This window comes from Lemur catta, chromosome 6 (assembly GCF_020740605.2).
Source record: "Lemur catta isolate mLemCat1 chromosome 6, mLemCat1.pri, whole genome shotgun sequence".
Classification (NCBI taxonomy): Eukaryota; Metazoa; Chordata; class Mammalia; order Primates; family Lemuridae; genus Lemur; species Lemur catta.
This window is the reverse complement of record NC_059133.1, coordinates 91,296,932-91,312,062: the sequence shown is the minus strand read 5'-3', so window position 1 is coordinate 91,312,062 and position 15,131 is coordinate 91,296,932. Positions and strand designations below refer to the sequence as shown.

General features: G+C 41.2%; 1 protein-coding gene and 1 long non-coding RNA gene across 5 annotated transcripts in view; one reads left to right on the top strand and one right to left on the bottom strand.

Moving 5' to 3' along the window:
• The window catches only part of PHC1 (polyhomeotic homolog 1), a 26,272-nt gene that overhangs the window by 1,728 nt on the left and 9,413 nt on the right, over positions 1-15,131 (top strand). For 3 of the 4 annotated variants that reach the window (XM_045554375.1, XM_045554377.1, XM_045554374.1), the window contains exons 2-7: positions 1,678-1,835; positions 3,412-3,522; positions 4,301-4,381; positions 4,960-5,109; positions 5,694-5,849; positions 13,209-13,701. In XM_045554375.1, the coding sequence (XP_045410331.1) occupies positions 1,722-1,835; positions 3,412-3,522; positions 4,301-4,381; positions 4,960-5,109; positions 5,694-5,849; positions 13,209-13,701 (1,105 nt within the window). In that variant the 5' untranslated portion in view covers positions 1,678-1,721. The remainder of the gene's footprint in view (positions 1-1,677; positions 1,836-3,411; positions 3,523-4,300; positions 4,382-4,959; positions 5,110-5,693; positions 5,850-13,208; positions 13,702-15,131) is intronic. The other variant, XM_045554376.1, reaches the window with a different exon arrangement.
• The window catches only part of LOC123640039, a 6,235-nt gene continuing 4,710 nt past the window's right edge, over positions 13,607-15,131 (bottom strand). The window contains exon 4 of the long non-coding RNA XR_006735853.1: positions 13,607-13,803. This is a non-coding gene — a long non-coding RNA (uncharacterized LOC123640039). The remainder of the gene's footprint in view (positions 13,804-15,131) is intronic.

Sequence of the window (15,131 nt, the reverse complement as noted above, 5' to 3'; positions counted from 1 at the left end):
ATTGTCCCCTCTATAGCTAGTAAAGGAGTGTCATGTCTCTGAGTCCAGTGAACTAAGTCCAGTATTCTATACAACTATGCCGTGCTGCCTCTAATCCTTACCCACTTTTTTTCTTCACATGCTGATAATGAGGATTCATGGGTCTGTATCTGTTTAGTGCTTTGATATTTTGGCAAAAGATGTGGGGAGAAGGTAGACTAGAGTTGAAGCTGATATGATTTTTCCTATGTACTTTTTGGTTTATGTCCATGTTTAGAGTGACATTTGCTATCCTAAATGAAATCAAAGAGTTTGGGGGGAGGGTAATGATGTGATCAGATGATACTGGGCATGAAATAGTGAGAAAGCTCCTTAACTTTATTCCCAAGGCCAAGCAGTTTGATTTTATTTACTATGCTTTTTTGTTTTGGATGCAATCCCTAAGATGAATCCACTGACCCTAATAAAACTATTGACAGCTCTTAGCAGAAGTTCTGGTTTGATGTTTACATTCCTAAATCAAATAATGTTTTGGTGACCTGATATTTCTAGTGGCCCAGAGCCTTAAAACTAGACAATACAGTATGTAGGTTTAACAAAAGAAAAAAAGATAAGAATGACTAAAAAACCTTATTGTCATTTGGTGCTGCTTTGAAAGAATAGTTCTTCTTGCTTGTCATCTCCTGTCTCCTTGCTTTGGTTCTTAGCAGTGTTTGCATATGTATCTTTTTGCAAATTTTAGTGTAGTCTCCAGAGGGTAAATTCTAACACTTAAATAAGTAAAAAGTTGAATCTTACTTTCTTGAAGATTTTCATTGTTGTATATTTAATGTGTGTCAGTACCTGGGAGTCATTTGTTAAAGTGATACATTCCATTCAGTGTGAAGCCTTCTTTTCCAGTGGGGAAACTGAGATATAAGGAGGGAAAGTGACATGCCTGAGGTGTTATTACTAGTAGCCTGAGTTGGAAGCAGGCAGCTATTTGGGCTGTATGGCTGTAAGGCTAGCTCTTCTGCCTCCTAGTTTTATGACCTTCCATGACCCACTTAACATATCTGTATCTTAGGTGGTCTTCCATAAAATGATGATAGTGAGTATTGGTACTGAGTGACACTGCCTTAATCATAGACCTTTTTTGGTTTGAAGAGGAAGCATGTGGTAGTGTAAAGATTTAATACTTACCAGGGCAACTTCTTTAACCTCTGAAAACCTGATTTCCACAGTTGTAAAATGGGATAATAGTATTTACCATATAGCCCTGTAAGGGATAGTACAATAAATGATGACCATTGTTAAGATGACAGTGATGCAGATGGAGACAAAAGTGAGATAACCACAAATTTTAAGTGGGAAGATTTTAAATTGTCATGAAATACGGTGAGAATGTAAGGTGGTTTTAGTATTGTAAGGTGCTGTCTTACATTCTGGCCATTTTATCTAATGATAGCCACGAGGGAATACGTAAAGATTACATATTTTGAGACGATGCATACCTTCAAAGGATAGTAGTGCGGGGCAGATACAGTTGTAAGAGTGTATTACAGATTTGGGAGTTTTAAGATCAGAGATATCATGGCTATGGAAGAAGAAAAAGCTTCTTAAGATAACTTATGGATTTAGGTGTGGTCTTGAATAATAACATGAAGTAACAGTTTGGGATCAAGGTATAAATTTTAATTCTTTACTGCTTCCATCTAGGTCTTGAGTCAGAGCACCAGCCTTGGGAACCCTGGACCGCCATCATGGAGACTGAGAGTGAGCAGAACTCCAACTCCACTAATGGGAGTTCCAGCTCAGGTGGCAGCTCTCGGCCCCAGATAGCTCAAATGTCACTGTATGAACGACAAGCAGTACAGGTGAGGCTCAACTCTGAGGGGCCATGATCTGTGAGTATTGGCTTGGGGTAGGCAAAGACGCTGGGAAGATAATTGTCCGTAGTTTCTTTCTAGCAAATTGGGGAGAGTTGGATTAGGTGATGACTAAGGTTCCTTCCAGTTCTGAGACTCTTAAAAAGGTTTGGGCAAGCAAACTGAGAATGAAAGTCTTTCACCTAAGGATTTTTTAAAATAATACTTGGTCCTTTTAGCCAGATTCTAACCAACCATTTTTCTTCATGGACTGTCAGGTTCTTAATCTTCAGCATTTCTTGTAAATCACCTTGAGTAATGGAAGTATCATGGACCTCTTTAGAGATTTATTTTTAAACAAATAGCAAGTTCTATGTCTTTTTAATTCTGTGTGAGAAATAATCTTTTACTGAATAAAATATTTTTGTTCCTATAATATCTATGCATATGTTAAGAATAGTTCTAATTATTAAAGTCCCATTAACACTAAAACTGAACAACCAGTATCATTTTTATAAACATCTATTAGCATTATGCTGTAGATATTTGAAAATGCCAATTAGTTGTAAATTTTACCTGATAGAATCTTTTAGAAGCTACTGTTTACTCTATTTTTCTATTATTTTCAACCCCTTAGGGGTCTATTACCTAGAATACAGTCTTTCATTTTCTTTACATTTCTCAATATCTCATTTATTTTCAGCCTGTCTTGTCTTTGCTATGTCATGTATTTCCAGGTCCCACTTTAAGAAATAAGAGTTCATGTGAATTGGGCTGCTTTACTTTTCTTTGAATACATGAATAGGCCATTGAATTACAGTCATGCATTGCTCAATGATGGGGATATGGGCTGGGCTGGGCATGGTGGCTCACACCTGTAATCCTAGCACTGTGGGAGGCCGAGGCGGGAAGATGGCTTGAGCTCAGGAGTTTGACACCTGCCTCAGCAAGAGTGAGACCCTGTCTCTACTAAAAATAGAAAGAAATTAGCCAGGCAACTAAAAAAAAAAATTAGCTGGACGTGGGGGCACACACATTTAGTTGGAGCTACTCAGGAGGTTGAGGCAGGAGGATCCCTTGAGCCCAGGAGTTTGAGGTTGCTGTGAGCTAAGCTGACGCCATGGCACTGTACCCAGGCAACAGAGCAAGATTCTGTCTCAAAAAAAAAAAAATGATGTGGATATGTGAATGTGTTCTGAGAAATCTGTCATTAGGTGATTTTGTCATTATGCAAATATCATAGAGTGTGTTTACACAAACCTAGATGGTGTAGCCTACTACACACCTAGGCTGTGTAGTGTAGCCTATTGCTCCAACCACTGTGGAATATGCAGTCTGTTATTGACTAAAAAGTCGTGTGGCCCATGACTGTAATTGCTTCTTCTAATTTTTAGCGGATTATATAGACTTACTGGTTGTAATATAAAAGTGGACTAATCTGATGTTGATAATTTAGTCCGATCTCCTATCTCCCTTAGTTTCTCTCTTTCTCATGGCTCCCTTCCACAGGAATACAGTGATTTGCATAGAATAGGAATTAAGAGTGATCCATTCTAAATGTTTTATTCTGTCTCTGCCTTCCTAGGCTCTGCAGGCACTGCAGCGGCAGCCCAATGCGGCTCAGTATTTCCACCAGTTCATGCTCCAGCAGCAGCTCAGTAATGCCCAGCTGCATAGCCTGGCTGCTGTCCAGCAGGTGAGAGGTCAGCAGTCAGCTGGCCTGAGAGGGAGGGGACGGGCACTACAGGTAGGTAGGAGAGACTTTAGCATACTGCATTCTGCACTAAGCCAAAGTGGAGACAGAGTCTTCTCTGCCTCCTATCCTGTGGAAATGAATGCATCTTAGTTCCTGGGGTTGCAGTAAGAACTGAGAAAATCACCTTTTAGAGGTAGAATGGCCATGTTCTAGATTTATGCTGTCCAATATGGTAGCCACTAGCCACATGTAGCTATTGAATGCTTGAAATATGGCTAGTCCAATTTGAGATGTGCTGTAAGATTTTAGAGTTTGAAGACTTAGTACAAAAGAAAGAATATAAAACATCTCAGTGACTTTTTAATATAAATTACATGTTGAAATGATGATATTTTAGATATATTGAGTTAAATAAAATAAATTATGGAAGTTAACGTTTCCTGTTTATTTTTTAAAAATGTACATAGTAGAAAATTATATATGTAGCTCACATTATATTTGTATTGGATAGCTCCGGTCTAGACTTATCTTTGACTCGTGTTGTCACCTGACCAAAGGTTCTTACTCCATCTAAAAGAAAGTGGGAGCAGGAGGACAGGTTGCCTATCTAAGTGGAGGGTTATGTGGGATAGTGAATATACTTTTCCTTATTCAAGAGCAGAATTTGTTCTTAACCTGAAATCTGTATATGTTTTTTGCCTATGATTTATTACTGGAAGACAGAGAGCTTTTTCCTTCATTGTCTATGCTATTTCTTGTTTCCCTTCCCCTTTAACAGGCCACAATTGCTGCCAGTCGGCAGGCCAGCTCCCCAAACACCAGCACCAGCCAGCAGCAGACCACCACCACCCAGGCCTCAGTGAGTACTGCCTCTCCCGCTGAGAGGCTCCTCTGCCTGGGTCTTTGTCCCTAGGGTAAACCACTTTGTGCCCCTGATCTGAGAGTGTTTATTGAGCCTTCAGTGGATATTTACTGCTCTTATGTGGAGAACAGTAGTAAAAGGGAGAGTAACCAACATGGATCTATATAGGAATCTTTAAGGAGCAAGCCTAAGAAAGGAGGAAGGAAATCCTGGGGAAAAAGAGGAGATAATAAAGAAAAGGGACTCGTCTCTGGACCCTTTAATGAGAAGTAAAATCTGTTGCATTTTGTTCTTTTGCCTTCTTAACTGTTAACACTGGTGGTTAGGGACTTTTATTTATTTATTTATTTATTTATTTATTTATTTATTTATTTATTTATTTATTTTGGTAACACCTCAAAGTAGCTAGGATGACAGTTTTGGATAGGAAGTTATTATTCATATCCCCCTGACTCCATGAAAGTGAGATATTCTGTTCTTGACTGTATTACTCTGAATTTGTCAGTCATATACATTTCCTTTTATCTCTCCTTAGTCCTGGTTCCTTAGTCCTGGTTCCTTTCTATACCACACAGATCAATCTGGCTACCACGTCAGCTGCCCAGCTCATCAGCCGATCCCAGAGTGTGAGCTCTCCCAGTGCCACCACCCTGACCCAATCTGTGCTACTGGGGAACACCACCTCCCCGCCCCTCAACCAGTCCCAGGCCCAGATGTATCTACGGGTAAGCCACAGACACAGTCACCATTGTCTGGGGTCATAATTGTCTGTCCCTGGCAAGCACTGGAGTGAAAGCTGTTTTATTTAACCATGGTTACTCATATGTTTTGAGACAAGCTGATCTGCTGTCCATGCCTTACTTACCCTAGAAGTGATGTTCAGTATTAGCCTGCAGATTACGTTGATATTCTAAGCTAGAAAGTATTTGCCTTAGCATTAGACTAAATTAGTGTTAGATACAGTCTAACCTTTAAACCTGTGGCTCTAGTACACAAATTCCAAGTGTTATCTCACAGCCTACCTACTTACTATATATAAATACTTGTTCTAAAATCCTCATTTTCTCAACTTCTTTGATGTTTGACTCTTCGTTGTCAGTCTGTAGTTTTCTACACATTCTAGGTTTTCTTCTGGATGATTCATCGCATATGGAGAATGAGAGGCTCCTGGGTTGGTGTGGAAAGGGGCAGGGCTTGGCTGTTTAATATCTTCTGTTTATTTTGTCTTGTGGTCCTTCCCTTCCATTTCTTCTGTCTCTTTTTTTCCTCTTGTCCTCTTTCCTCTTCCTCTTCCTCCTCTCCTTGCCAGCCACAGCTGGGAAACATATTGCAGGTAAACCGAACCCTGGGCCGGAATGTGCCTCTAGCCTCCCAGCTCATCCTGATGCCCAATGGGGCAGTGGCTGCAGTCCAGCAGGAGGTACCATCTGCACAGTCTCCTGGAGTTCATGCAGATGCAGATCAGGTCAGTGGCAACCACTTTACCTGTGGATGGGCACTGGGGAGGATGAAAGAGTGACCATGGACCAGGGCGCACCCTTCTGCCCTGTTACCACTTTTCAGAATTCTTATTTTTTGTGTGTTTTATTTTTTCCTTCCTTATTCATATAGAATGTGAATCTCTTACAGCTTTTGAGTTAATCTGAGTGAGAAAGGCAAGTAGATTTGCCTGAAAATAGCCCTATGGATCTGGGAAGTCTTATTATCAATGCAGGGGAAATTTCCTGACATCCTTCTAGTCCTCTGAGGCTATTTTATTTAGGAAGTCTTTTTTTTTTTTTTTTGTGAGACAGAGTCTTACTCTGTTGCCTGGGCTAGAGTGCCATGGAGTCAGCCTAGCTCACAGCAACCTCAAACTCCTGGGCTCAAGCAATCCTCCTGCCTCAGCCTCCCAGGTAGCTGACTACAGGCATGTGTCACTATGCCTTGCTAATTTTTTCTATATATTTTTAGTTGTCCGGCTAATTTCTTTTCTATTTTCAGTAGAGACAGGGTCTTGCTCTTGCTCAGGCTGGTCTCAAACTCCTGACCTTGAGCGATCCTCCCATCTCGGCCTTATAGAGTGCTAGAATTACAGCTGTGAGCCACCGCACCTGACCTATTTAGGAAGTCTTAATTCTCATAGTACTGTCTTCTGAAGATAAGGGTGGTTGAGGGAATTCTTCTGTTAGTTAGATATGAAGCTGACTTGGCTGAGTTGCTGGAGGAATGTTTGGTTCCTTCTGCTCGTGAGTTACTGTAGTTCTCAACTTTCAGTCTTCTGTTCCTATTCACTGTTTTTCCCAGAAAAAGTCTTCCTCATCTTTACTCCCATGACACATTCCCAAAATACATATATTTTTGAGCCTGAGTATTTAGCTTCTTATGGATAGGCTGTAACCTAGGATCTTATGATAATTATTTCATCCTCTTAGTTTATCAGTTATCTAGTAAATATTGAGGTCTTCCATTGATGTGCTCAGGTATATACAGTTGGCCCTCATATGCTGTGGTTGCTGCCTCTTTGGGTTCAACCAACCACAGATCAAAAATATCTGAAAAAAGAAACCATTAAAAAATAAAACTACAACAATAAAGAATAATGCAAGCCGAGCATGGTGGTGCATGCCTGTAGTTGCAACTACTCAGGAGGCTGAGGCAGGAGGAATGATTGAGGCCAGGAGTTTAAGACCAGCCTGGGCAACATAGTGAGACCCTGTCTCTATAAAAAATAGAAAAATTAGCCAGGCATGGAGGCTGAGGCAAGGAAGATCACTTGAGCCCAGGAGTTTGAGGTTGCAGTGAGCTGTGATGATACCACTGCACTCTACCCAGGGCGACAGAGCAAGACCTTGTCTTAAAAAAAACCAAAAAACAAAAAAGCTGTATAACAACTATTTACTTAGCATCTTACATTGTATTAGGTATTATAAATGCTTTAAAGATGATTTAAAGTATACTGGAGGATGTGCTATATGTGTAGGTTATATGCAAATACTATGCCATTTTATATAAAGGACTTGAACATCTGCAGATTTTGGTATCTGGGAGCCCTGGAACCAGTTCCCTGCAGATATCGAGGAATTTTGAAGTATTAAAAAAGAAATGTGAATCTAGTCTTCAAAGAGCTTAGAGAACAGAAGTGCCAACTAAATGAGTGACACGAGTTCAGAGAAGAGTTGGTTGCATTATTTACAATGAGAAGAAAACTACGGAGAGAATAGCAATGTAAGGGCATAGTTTATATATTTAAAAATGAGCATGTGTGGTGGGAGTTGGGGATGAGGGGGTGAATAAAGTGGAGACAACAGGCCTGATGGTAGAAGAAGATGCTAGGGATCCTAAAAGCCAAGTATAGGAGGTTGTAGTTAGCTTCATAGGTAGCAAGGAGCATTGCTGGCTATTGAACAGCAGATTAACAGGATAAGGAAGGTACTTAAGAAAGAATCATGTAGTAACATGTGCCTGGAGAAGAGAAGTTAGGGGGCCTGCTAAGAGACTCCTGGGGTCATCTCACAGTGGTAAGGTAGGACTTTTGTCTTAGACTGTAGTAAAAGCAGCGGGAGCCAAGGATAAGGTTGGTCCTGTTTCCATATTCAGTTCTTTCAATTATCCATCCTCATTCATCAGATATTTGAACAGCAGTATGTAGAGGGACAAAGAGTAGTGGTTAAAAATATGCATCTGATGTTTGGGTCAGATTCCAGCTCCACTACTTACTGTATGACCTTGGGCAAATGACCCAACATCTTTCTGTTATAGTCTTTTCATCTATAACATAGATACTATAATATACTTACCTCAGGATGTGTTGTGAGGACTGAATGAGTTGATATGTGTAACTGATTGAACAGTACCTGGACATAATGAGTGTTTAAGAGTGTTAACTGTTATTATTAATGTATCAAACATTCGTTTGCCTTGTATGCCCAAAAAAGTCATAATCACTCTTTGTGGAGATCGTAGACCATTGAAACACCAGACATTAAACAAATAGTCACCTGAATGGTGAAATGATTGCTTCATTAGAAAGTACAGAGTGCTCTGAGAACATAGAAAGGGACCTAATTTAGCTTTGGGATGAGGGGTAGAAGTCAAGGAGGGGACATTTAAACTAGGGCCTGTAGAAGTTAGCCAGGTGAGGATGTGAAAGAGTGTTGAAGGCAGGAGAACATGTCCAGAGGCTCTGAGGAGGGAAGGAGTGTGATTTGTTTGAGCCTTTAAAAGGTTTGTATTCCTGGAGTTTGGCAAAGTGGGCTAGACAGGAGGAACCTCATCTTGCAGGGCCTTGGGGGCTGTGTTTAGGATTTTGGGCTTTATGTGAAGAGCAATGGGAAGCTATAGAAGGATTTTAAACATGGAAGTGGCATGGAGAGATTTGAGTGTTTTTTGTTTTCTTTAAAGGCCATGTTGACTCTTCTATGGAGACTAAATGAGAATGGTGTGAGTGTGCCTATGGGGGGGAATAACAGTGTTATAACAGTTTATTATAGCTTAGGGGAAAGATGGTGTTTGGATTTCTGTCCAGAAGTGCATAGATTTGAGGATAACTTAGAAGAATCATTGAAGAAGGTGAACTGATTCAGTGGATGGGGGGATTGAGGGAGATGCCACATGAGATCTGATAGAGCAGTGGAGTGGCTGGTGGTGCTGTTTATGAGATGAAGAACACGGGAGAAGTGGATTTACAGTGAAGTTCAGTTTTGGACATGCAGACTTAGAAGTGCTTGTGAGCCATTCTCGAGATACTGAGACAGCAGTTCTATGGATGTGGTCTTTAAGCTCTGAGGAGAGGTCTGGGTTGGAGATAAACACTTGAGAGTAGTAGGCATATAGATGATAATTGCAGTCAAAGGAATGTTTAAAACTGCTTAGGGAGAAGGTATGGATTGAAGAGAAGAGTGTTTGATTCGGGGTTCTGAGGATTAGGACGAGCCCATGGAAACACAGTTCATGGTTGGTTAGAGGGTGATGGGCTGACAAAGGGGAGTGGGAAAGAGCAACAGAGATGGGAAAATCTGAACTGTGTAGTGTCATGAAGACAAGGGAACACAATGTTAAAAGATGTATGTGTGGGGGTGTGGGGGTGGGTGTGTGTGGAGGGAGGAGTACTTATCTCCATCGAATGTAGTAGAGAAGGAAAGGAGGATGGATTTATTAATATGGAGGAAGAGCTGTTTCAGTGGAGTTGGGGGCAGTGAATCTAAAATAGCATGAGTCTGAAGAATGAGTGTATAGTGGGAATGAACGCAGTGACTGTAAACAATTATTTAGAGGCGGGGCACGGTGGCTCAGGCCTGTAATCCTAGCACTCTGGGAGGCCGAGGCGGGAGGATCACTCGAGGTCAGGAGTTTGAGACCAGCCTAAGCAAGAGTGGGACCCCCATCTCCACTAAAAATAGAAAGAAGTTAGCTGGACAGCTAAAAATATATAGAAAAAATTAGCCGGGCATGCCTGTAGTCCCAGCTACTCGGGAGGCTGAGGCAGGAGGATCGCTTGAGCCCAGGAATTTGAGGTTGCTGTGAGCTAGGCTGATGCCACAGCACTCTAGCTCGGGCAACAGAGCTAGACTCTGTCTCAAAAAAAAAAAAAGAAAAGAGTTTAGCAGTGACAGGAAAGGAGGGCAGAGTTGGGGGAGGGGAATGTGTGGTTCTAACAGAGAGAAAGAGAGGTTGAAGGACAGGAGACAATTGATACTGTAAGCTTCTTGAGAAGCCAGGAAGAGATGGGATTCAGAGCTTAGAGAAGGATGGGTTGCCCTTTGATAGGAAGGAGGATAAGCGGGAGAGAAGGGGGAAGTGATGGATGCATATGCGGGTAAATATAGATTTGGTGGTGGAACTGATAAAGTAAGGCTCATATAATGGTCTTTATTTTCTCTGCAGACGTGAAGAGTGAGAGAAGAAAGAGAAGGCAGTTCTGAGGTATAGGAAGAGTGGGAAAGTTTGAAATAGCCATTATGGAAAGGAAGCTGATTGGAAAAACTATATAATTACCAGATAATAATATGTGCCCCATCATCCAGTCCTGATGATTCTTATAAATATCTTTTAGTGACTATTATCACTTTCTCTTCTTTACTGCTACAGCCTGAATTCAGGTTTTTATTATTTTCACCTGGATTACTGTACTGGTTTTCTAAGTGGTCTCTTGACTTCAGTCTTATTTGATCTTATTTCTTCCACATTACTATCAGGATAACCTTTTTTAAAAATAAGGAAATAAATGTTGTTACTGAAATCCTAATTTTTTTGACAATAAGGAAATATATGTTACTGCATATATATATGCTGTGTGTGTGTGTGTGTGTGTGTGTGTGTGTGTATTTTTTTTTTTTCTTTTTGAGAGACAGGATCTTGCTCTGTCACCCAGGCTGGAGGCAGTGGTGCAATCTTAGCTCACTGCAACCTCAGCCTCCTGGGTTCAGGCCTCCCAAGTAGCTGGGACTACAGACGCATGCCAGCATACCTGGCTAATTATTTTATTTTTTGTAGAGACAGTGTCTTGCTGTGTTGCCCAGGCTGGTCTTGAACTCCTGGCCTCAAGTAATTCTCCTGCCTCAGCTGCCCAAAGTGCTGGGACAATAGGCATGAGCCACTTTGCCTGACTACCACTAACATTTTTAATTGTATTTCTGGTACATAGAATTTGATAAACTATAATCCTTGGCTCATGACACTCTTTCATCATTGGTCTGTATGGCCTACTTTTATTTATTCAGTAATTTTTAATAATGTAATAAGAAATCACTAGTTCATCTATTGCCTGCCCTTACCCATGGTAATGATCATTCTGTTTTCTAGGTTCCTGCTTTCCTTGAGTCCCTTTTTATTTAGTTTTATTGCATCTCTATATATTTCTAAAAAGTACTTTTTATTATGGAAAATTTAAACATATATAAAAACAGAAAAAAATATGAATTCCTAGGTACCCACCATGCAGCTTCAAAAATTATCAACACATGACCAGCATATTCATGCCCTTCCCCTCTGCCCATGGATTATTTTGAAGCAAATTGGAGATATCATATATATATTTTATTTGTATTTGAATTTATAAGGTACTCGTGCTGTATGTAATCTGGGGATGCCTTTTTAGTAACATATTGTCAAGATTCCTTTGTTTTGTTGTAGTCATTGGAATTTATTAATTTTTTTTTTTTTTTTAAGACTAGGTCTCACCCTGTCACCCAGGCTGGAGTACAGTGGTGCGATCATAGTTCACTGCAACCTTGAACCCTTGGGCTCAAGTAATCCTCTTGCCTCAAGTCTCCCTGAGTGGCATACCACCACACCCAGCTAGTTGTTTTCTTTTTTTATTTTTTGTAGAGATGGGTTCTTGCTGTTGCTCAGGCTGGTCTTGAACTCCTGGCCTCAAGTGATCCTCCCACCTCAGCCTCCTGAGAATATAGGATTGCAGGCATGAGCCACTGTGCCTGGCTGTAGTTTATTAATTTTAATTAAAAAAAATTTTTTTTTTTTTTACTGAAAAAGAGGCAGGGTTTTGCTCTGGCCCCTAGGCTGGATTGCAGTGGTGTGATCATAGCTCACTATAGCCTCAAATTCCCAGGCTCAAGCCATCTTCTGACCTCCGTCTCCTGATAGCCAAGATTACAGGCTTGAGCCACTGCACTCGGCTTAATTTTAATTTCTACATTATGCAGTTTATTCATCTTCTGTTCGTGGCCGTTTGGGTTGTTTTTAGGCTTTGATTACTATGCTGCTGTGAATGTTCCTATACGTGCCTCCTGTTGTACATGGCAGGAGTTTCTCTTGTGAAATTCCTGGGTTAGAGGGTATGTGAATGTTCAGCTTTAGGATATTATGGCAAACGTTTTTCCAGAGTAGTTGTACTGATTTACACTTCCATCAGAAATGCATAAAAGAAGGGTTTAAACTATAGATTTGACCATAGTTATTCTGATTAATATTCTTCAGCGGCTTCCTACGATCAATTAAGCATTTATCATTCCTTCCTTTTATTTTGGAACATTGACTATGTGCTGGACACTGCTAGGTGCTGGGAATATAACAATAAGATAGACAGACTTGCCGTTCCCAAATGAAAGTTCATACTCTCCTTATTGTAACACACCAGGCCATTAATGGTTAGCACCCTTTTGTCTCCCTAGCCTCATCGTCTACTTTCCTAGCTTTACTTCTTTCCACTCCCTGTAACTCACCCCAAACATAATGAAATGTTTATAATTTCTAAAAATGCTGTGCTCTTTCTTGGTTCTGTGGCCTTGCAGATGCTGTTACCAATGTCTTCAACCCCTACCTTCACTAATACCTACCGAGTGTCAGATCACATGTCACCTGTTTTAGGAAGTCGTCCTTGATTTCCCTAGTCTGAGTGGATCTTCCTTGTTTGTATTCCCATAGCACTGTGTGCATGTCTGTGCGTACTATTATATTGTAATTGGTGATTTTCTAGTCTTCTCTAATAGAAAATACTTGTTAAGAGCAGGGACTATTTCTTTCATCTCTGCATTCCCAGTATCCATTGTAGTACCTGAAGCATGGTAGGTGTTTGGGAGATGTTGAATGATTGAATGGAAAGGAAAGGGGAAATTGAAGAGACATTTTCAAGGAATGAATGACCAAACTTGATGATAGACTTGATAGTGAGTGATGCTGACTGAAAAATCAGATAGGATTTCAGAGTTCCTCCCTCAGAGCCTGGAAGGCCTTTATTATTATAAATGTGGGAGTACTAGCTGAGAGGTAGGTTGTGGAAGGAGACACTGTAGCTCTCTTGGCTGCTTTTGAATCAGACACAGAAATCTTCACCCTTAGTGCCTCCTGTCCTCCTTTTCTCAATCTGTGTTTTCTTATCTTTCAGGTGCAGAACTTGGCAGTGAGGAACCAACAAGCCTCTGCCCAAGGATCCCAAATGCAAGGCTCCACTCAGAAGGCCATTCCTCCTGGAGCCTCTTCTGTGTCTAGCCTCTCTCAGGCCTCTAGCCAGGCCCTAGCTGTGGCACAGGCCTCCTCTGGGGCCTCAGGCCAGTCCCTCAACCTTAGTCAAGCTGGTGGAGGTAGTGGGAGTAGCATCCCAGGGTCCATGGGTCCAGGTGGAGGTGGCCAGGCCCCTGGGGGTTTGGGTCAGTTGCCTTCCTCAGGAATGGGCGGTGGGAGCTGTCCGAGGAAGGGCACAGGAGTAGTGCAGCCCCTGCCTGCAGCCCAGACAGTGACTGTGAGCCAGGGCAGCCAGACAGAGGCAGAAAATGCAGCAGCCAAGAAGGCAGAAGCAGATGGGAGTGGTCAGCAGAACGTGGGCATGAACCTGACACGGACAGCCACACCTGCGCCGAGCCAGACGCTTATTAGCTCAGGTAAGTTGTCACCTCTTGTAATGACATTGTTTTCTCAGGACTCATTTGAAATCTTCAGAGTACATTTCTTTGCCTTCTTTTTTTTTCCTGCTTCTCTTGGTCCTGGAGTAGTGGAAGGAAAGACAGTCACATCAACTTTGAACATACTAGTTCAGGGACAGGAGGACAGGCAACAGATACAGATTTTATCTGTTTCCACCAGGCAGCCATTGGTATACAAGCTGCCTTATGCATTTTCTTAGGCCCTGAGTTCTTCAGTTTATCAATCTCCCCATTCATTCATTCACTCAGTCTTGTTGAATTGCCTACTGTGTTCTAGGAGGTGCTGGGGCTACTTTTCGAAAAACAGATTCCCTGTCCTTGTGTAACTTCAACTTAGTATAAAGGGATGGATTGTCTCCTCACTGTTTAATGGTGGTTAGTTGGTCCAACTTAGAGCAGATACAGTACAAATACCTTAGAACACTTAAGACTAGCAAACAGAGCCATGGTTTAATGTAGCCAATTTGTGTCATCTGTATCAATGACAAGGATAAAAAAAGAAAAAAATATAATAACCCTAAATAGTTCATACTTGCTTTTAGACTGTAGGTAAGATATAGTTACATGTGTGTACCTTACTTGGGAATGTTAGATTTTTGCCTTATTTCTAGCACCTTAGTTGTTGATATATTTGGATAATTTACTCATAAAAAATTAAGAGTTAATTAGTACTTGGTTATAATTAGTTATAACTAGTACTAGTTAGTTACCAGCACCTTAGTTGTTGATATAGTTGGATAATTTACTCACAAAAAATTTAGAGTTAGTTATTATTAGTACTAAGCACTGGTACTTAGTAATTAGTTTTACTAGTACTTGCTAGTTATTAGAGCACTGTTATATTCAAAGTGCTTTCATATCACACAGATTGTGTGTGCTCTGGACCATCTGGAAAATACGGAGGGATGGGGATGGTCAAACTCAGTTTACAGTAGAGGAAATTGAGGAAGGTCGGCGCCTACAGCTGCTGACTCTTAAGACTTCTTACATGGTGGTGTTACAGCAAGTGTTACAGCGAGTGGTCCCGAGGACAAACCGAGTGGCACACGGAAAGTCGCAGAATCAAGGTTTATTTGCTGGCGGGCTCAGAGGGGTCTCAGCTACCAAATTCTGAGTATTTGCTGGCGGGCTCAGAGGGGTCTCAGCTACCAAATTCTGAGTATTTGCTGGCGGGCTCAGAGGGGTCTCAGCTACCAAATTCTGAGCCCCGTCTACCCAATTTTCCCCACTTTTATTAAGTTGAGTTGATCTAAGGGATGAGGTCTCAGGTGACTAATGCCTGCTAGGTAATAGGTTAGTATTATGTTGATGCACCAGGTAATAGGGTAGTTGCTGCACCAGGTAATAGGTTTAGTGTTATGCTGATGTGCCAGGTAATAGATGAGTTG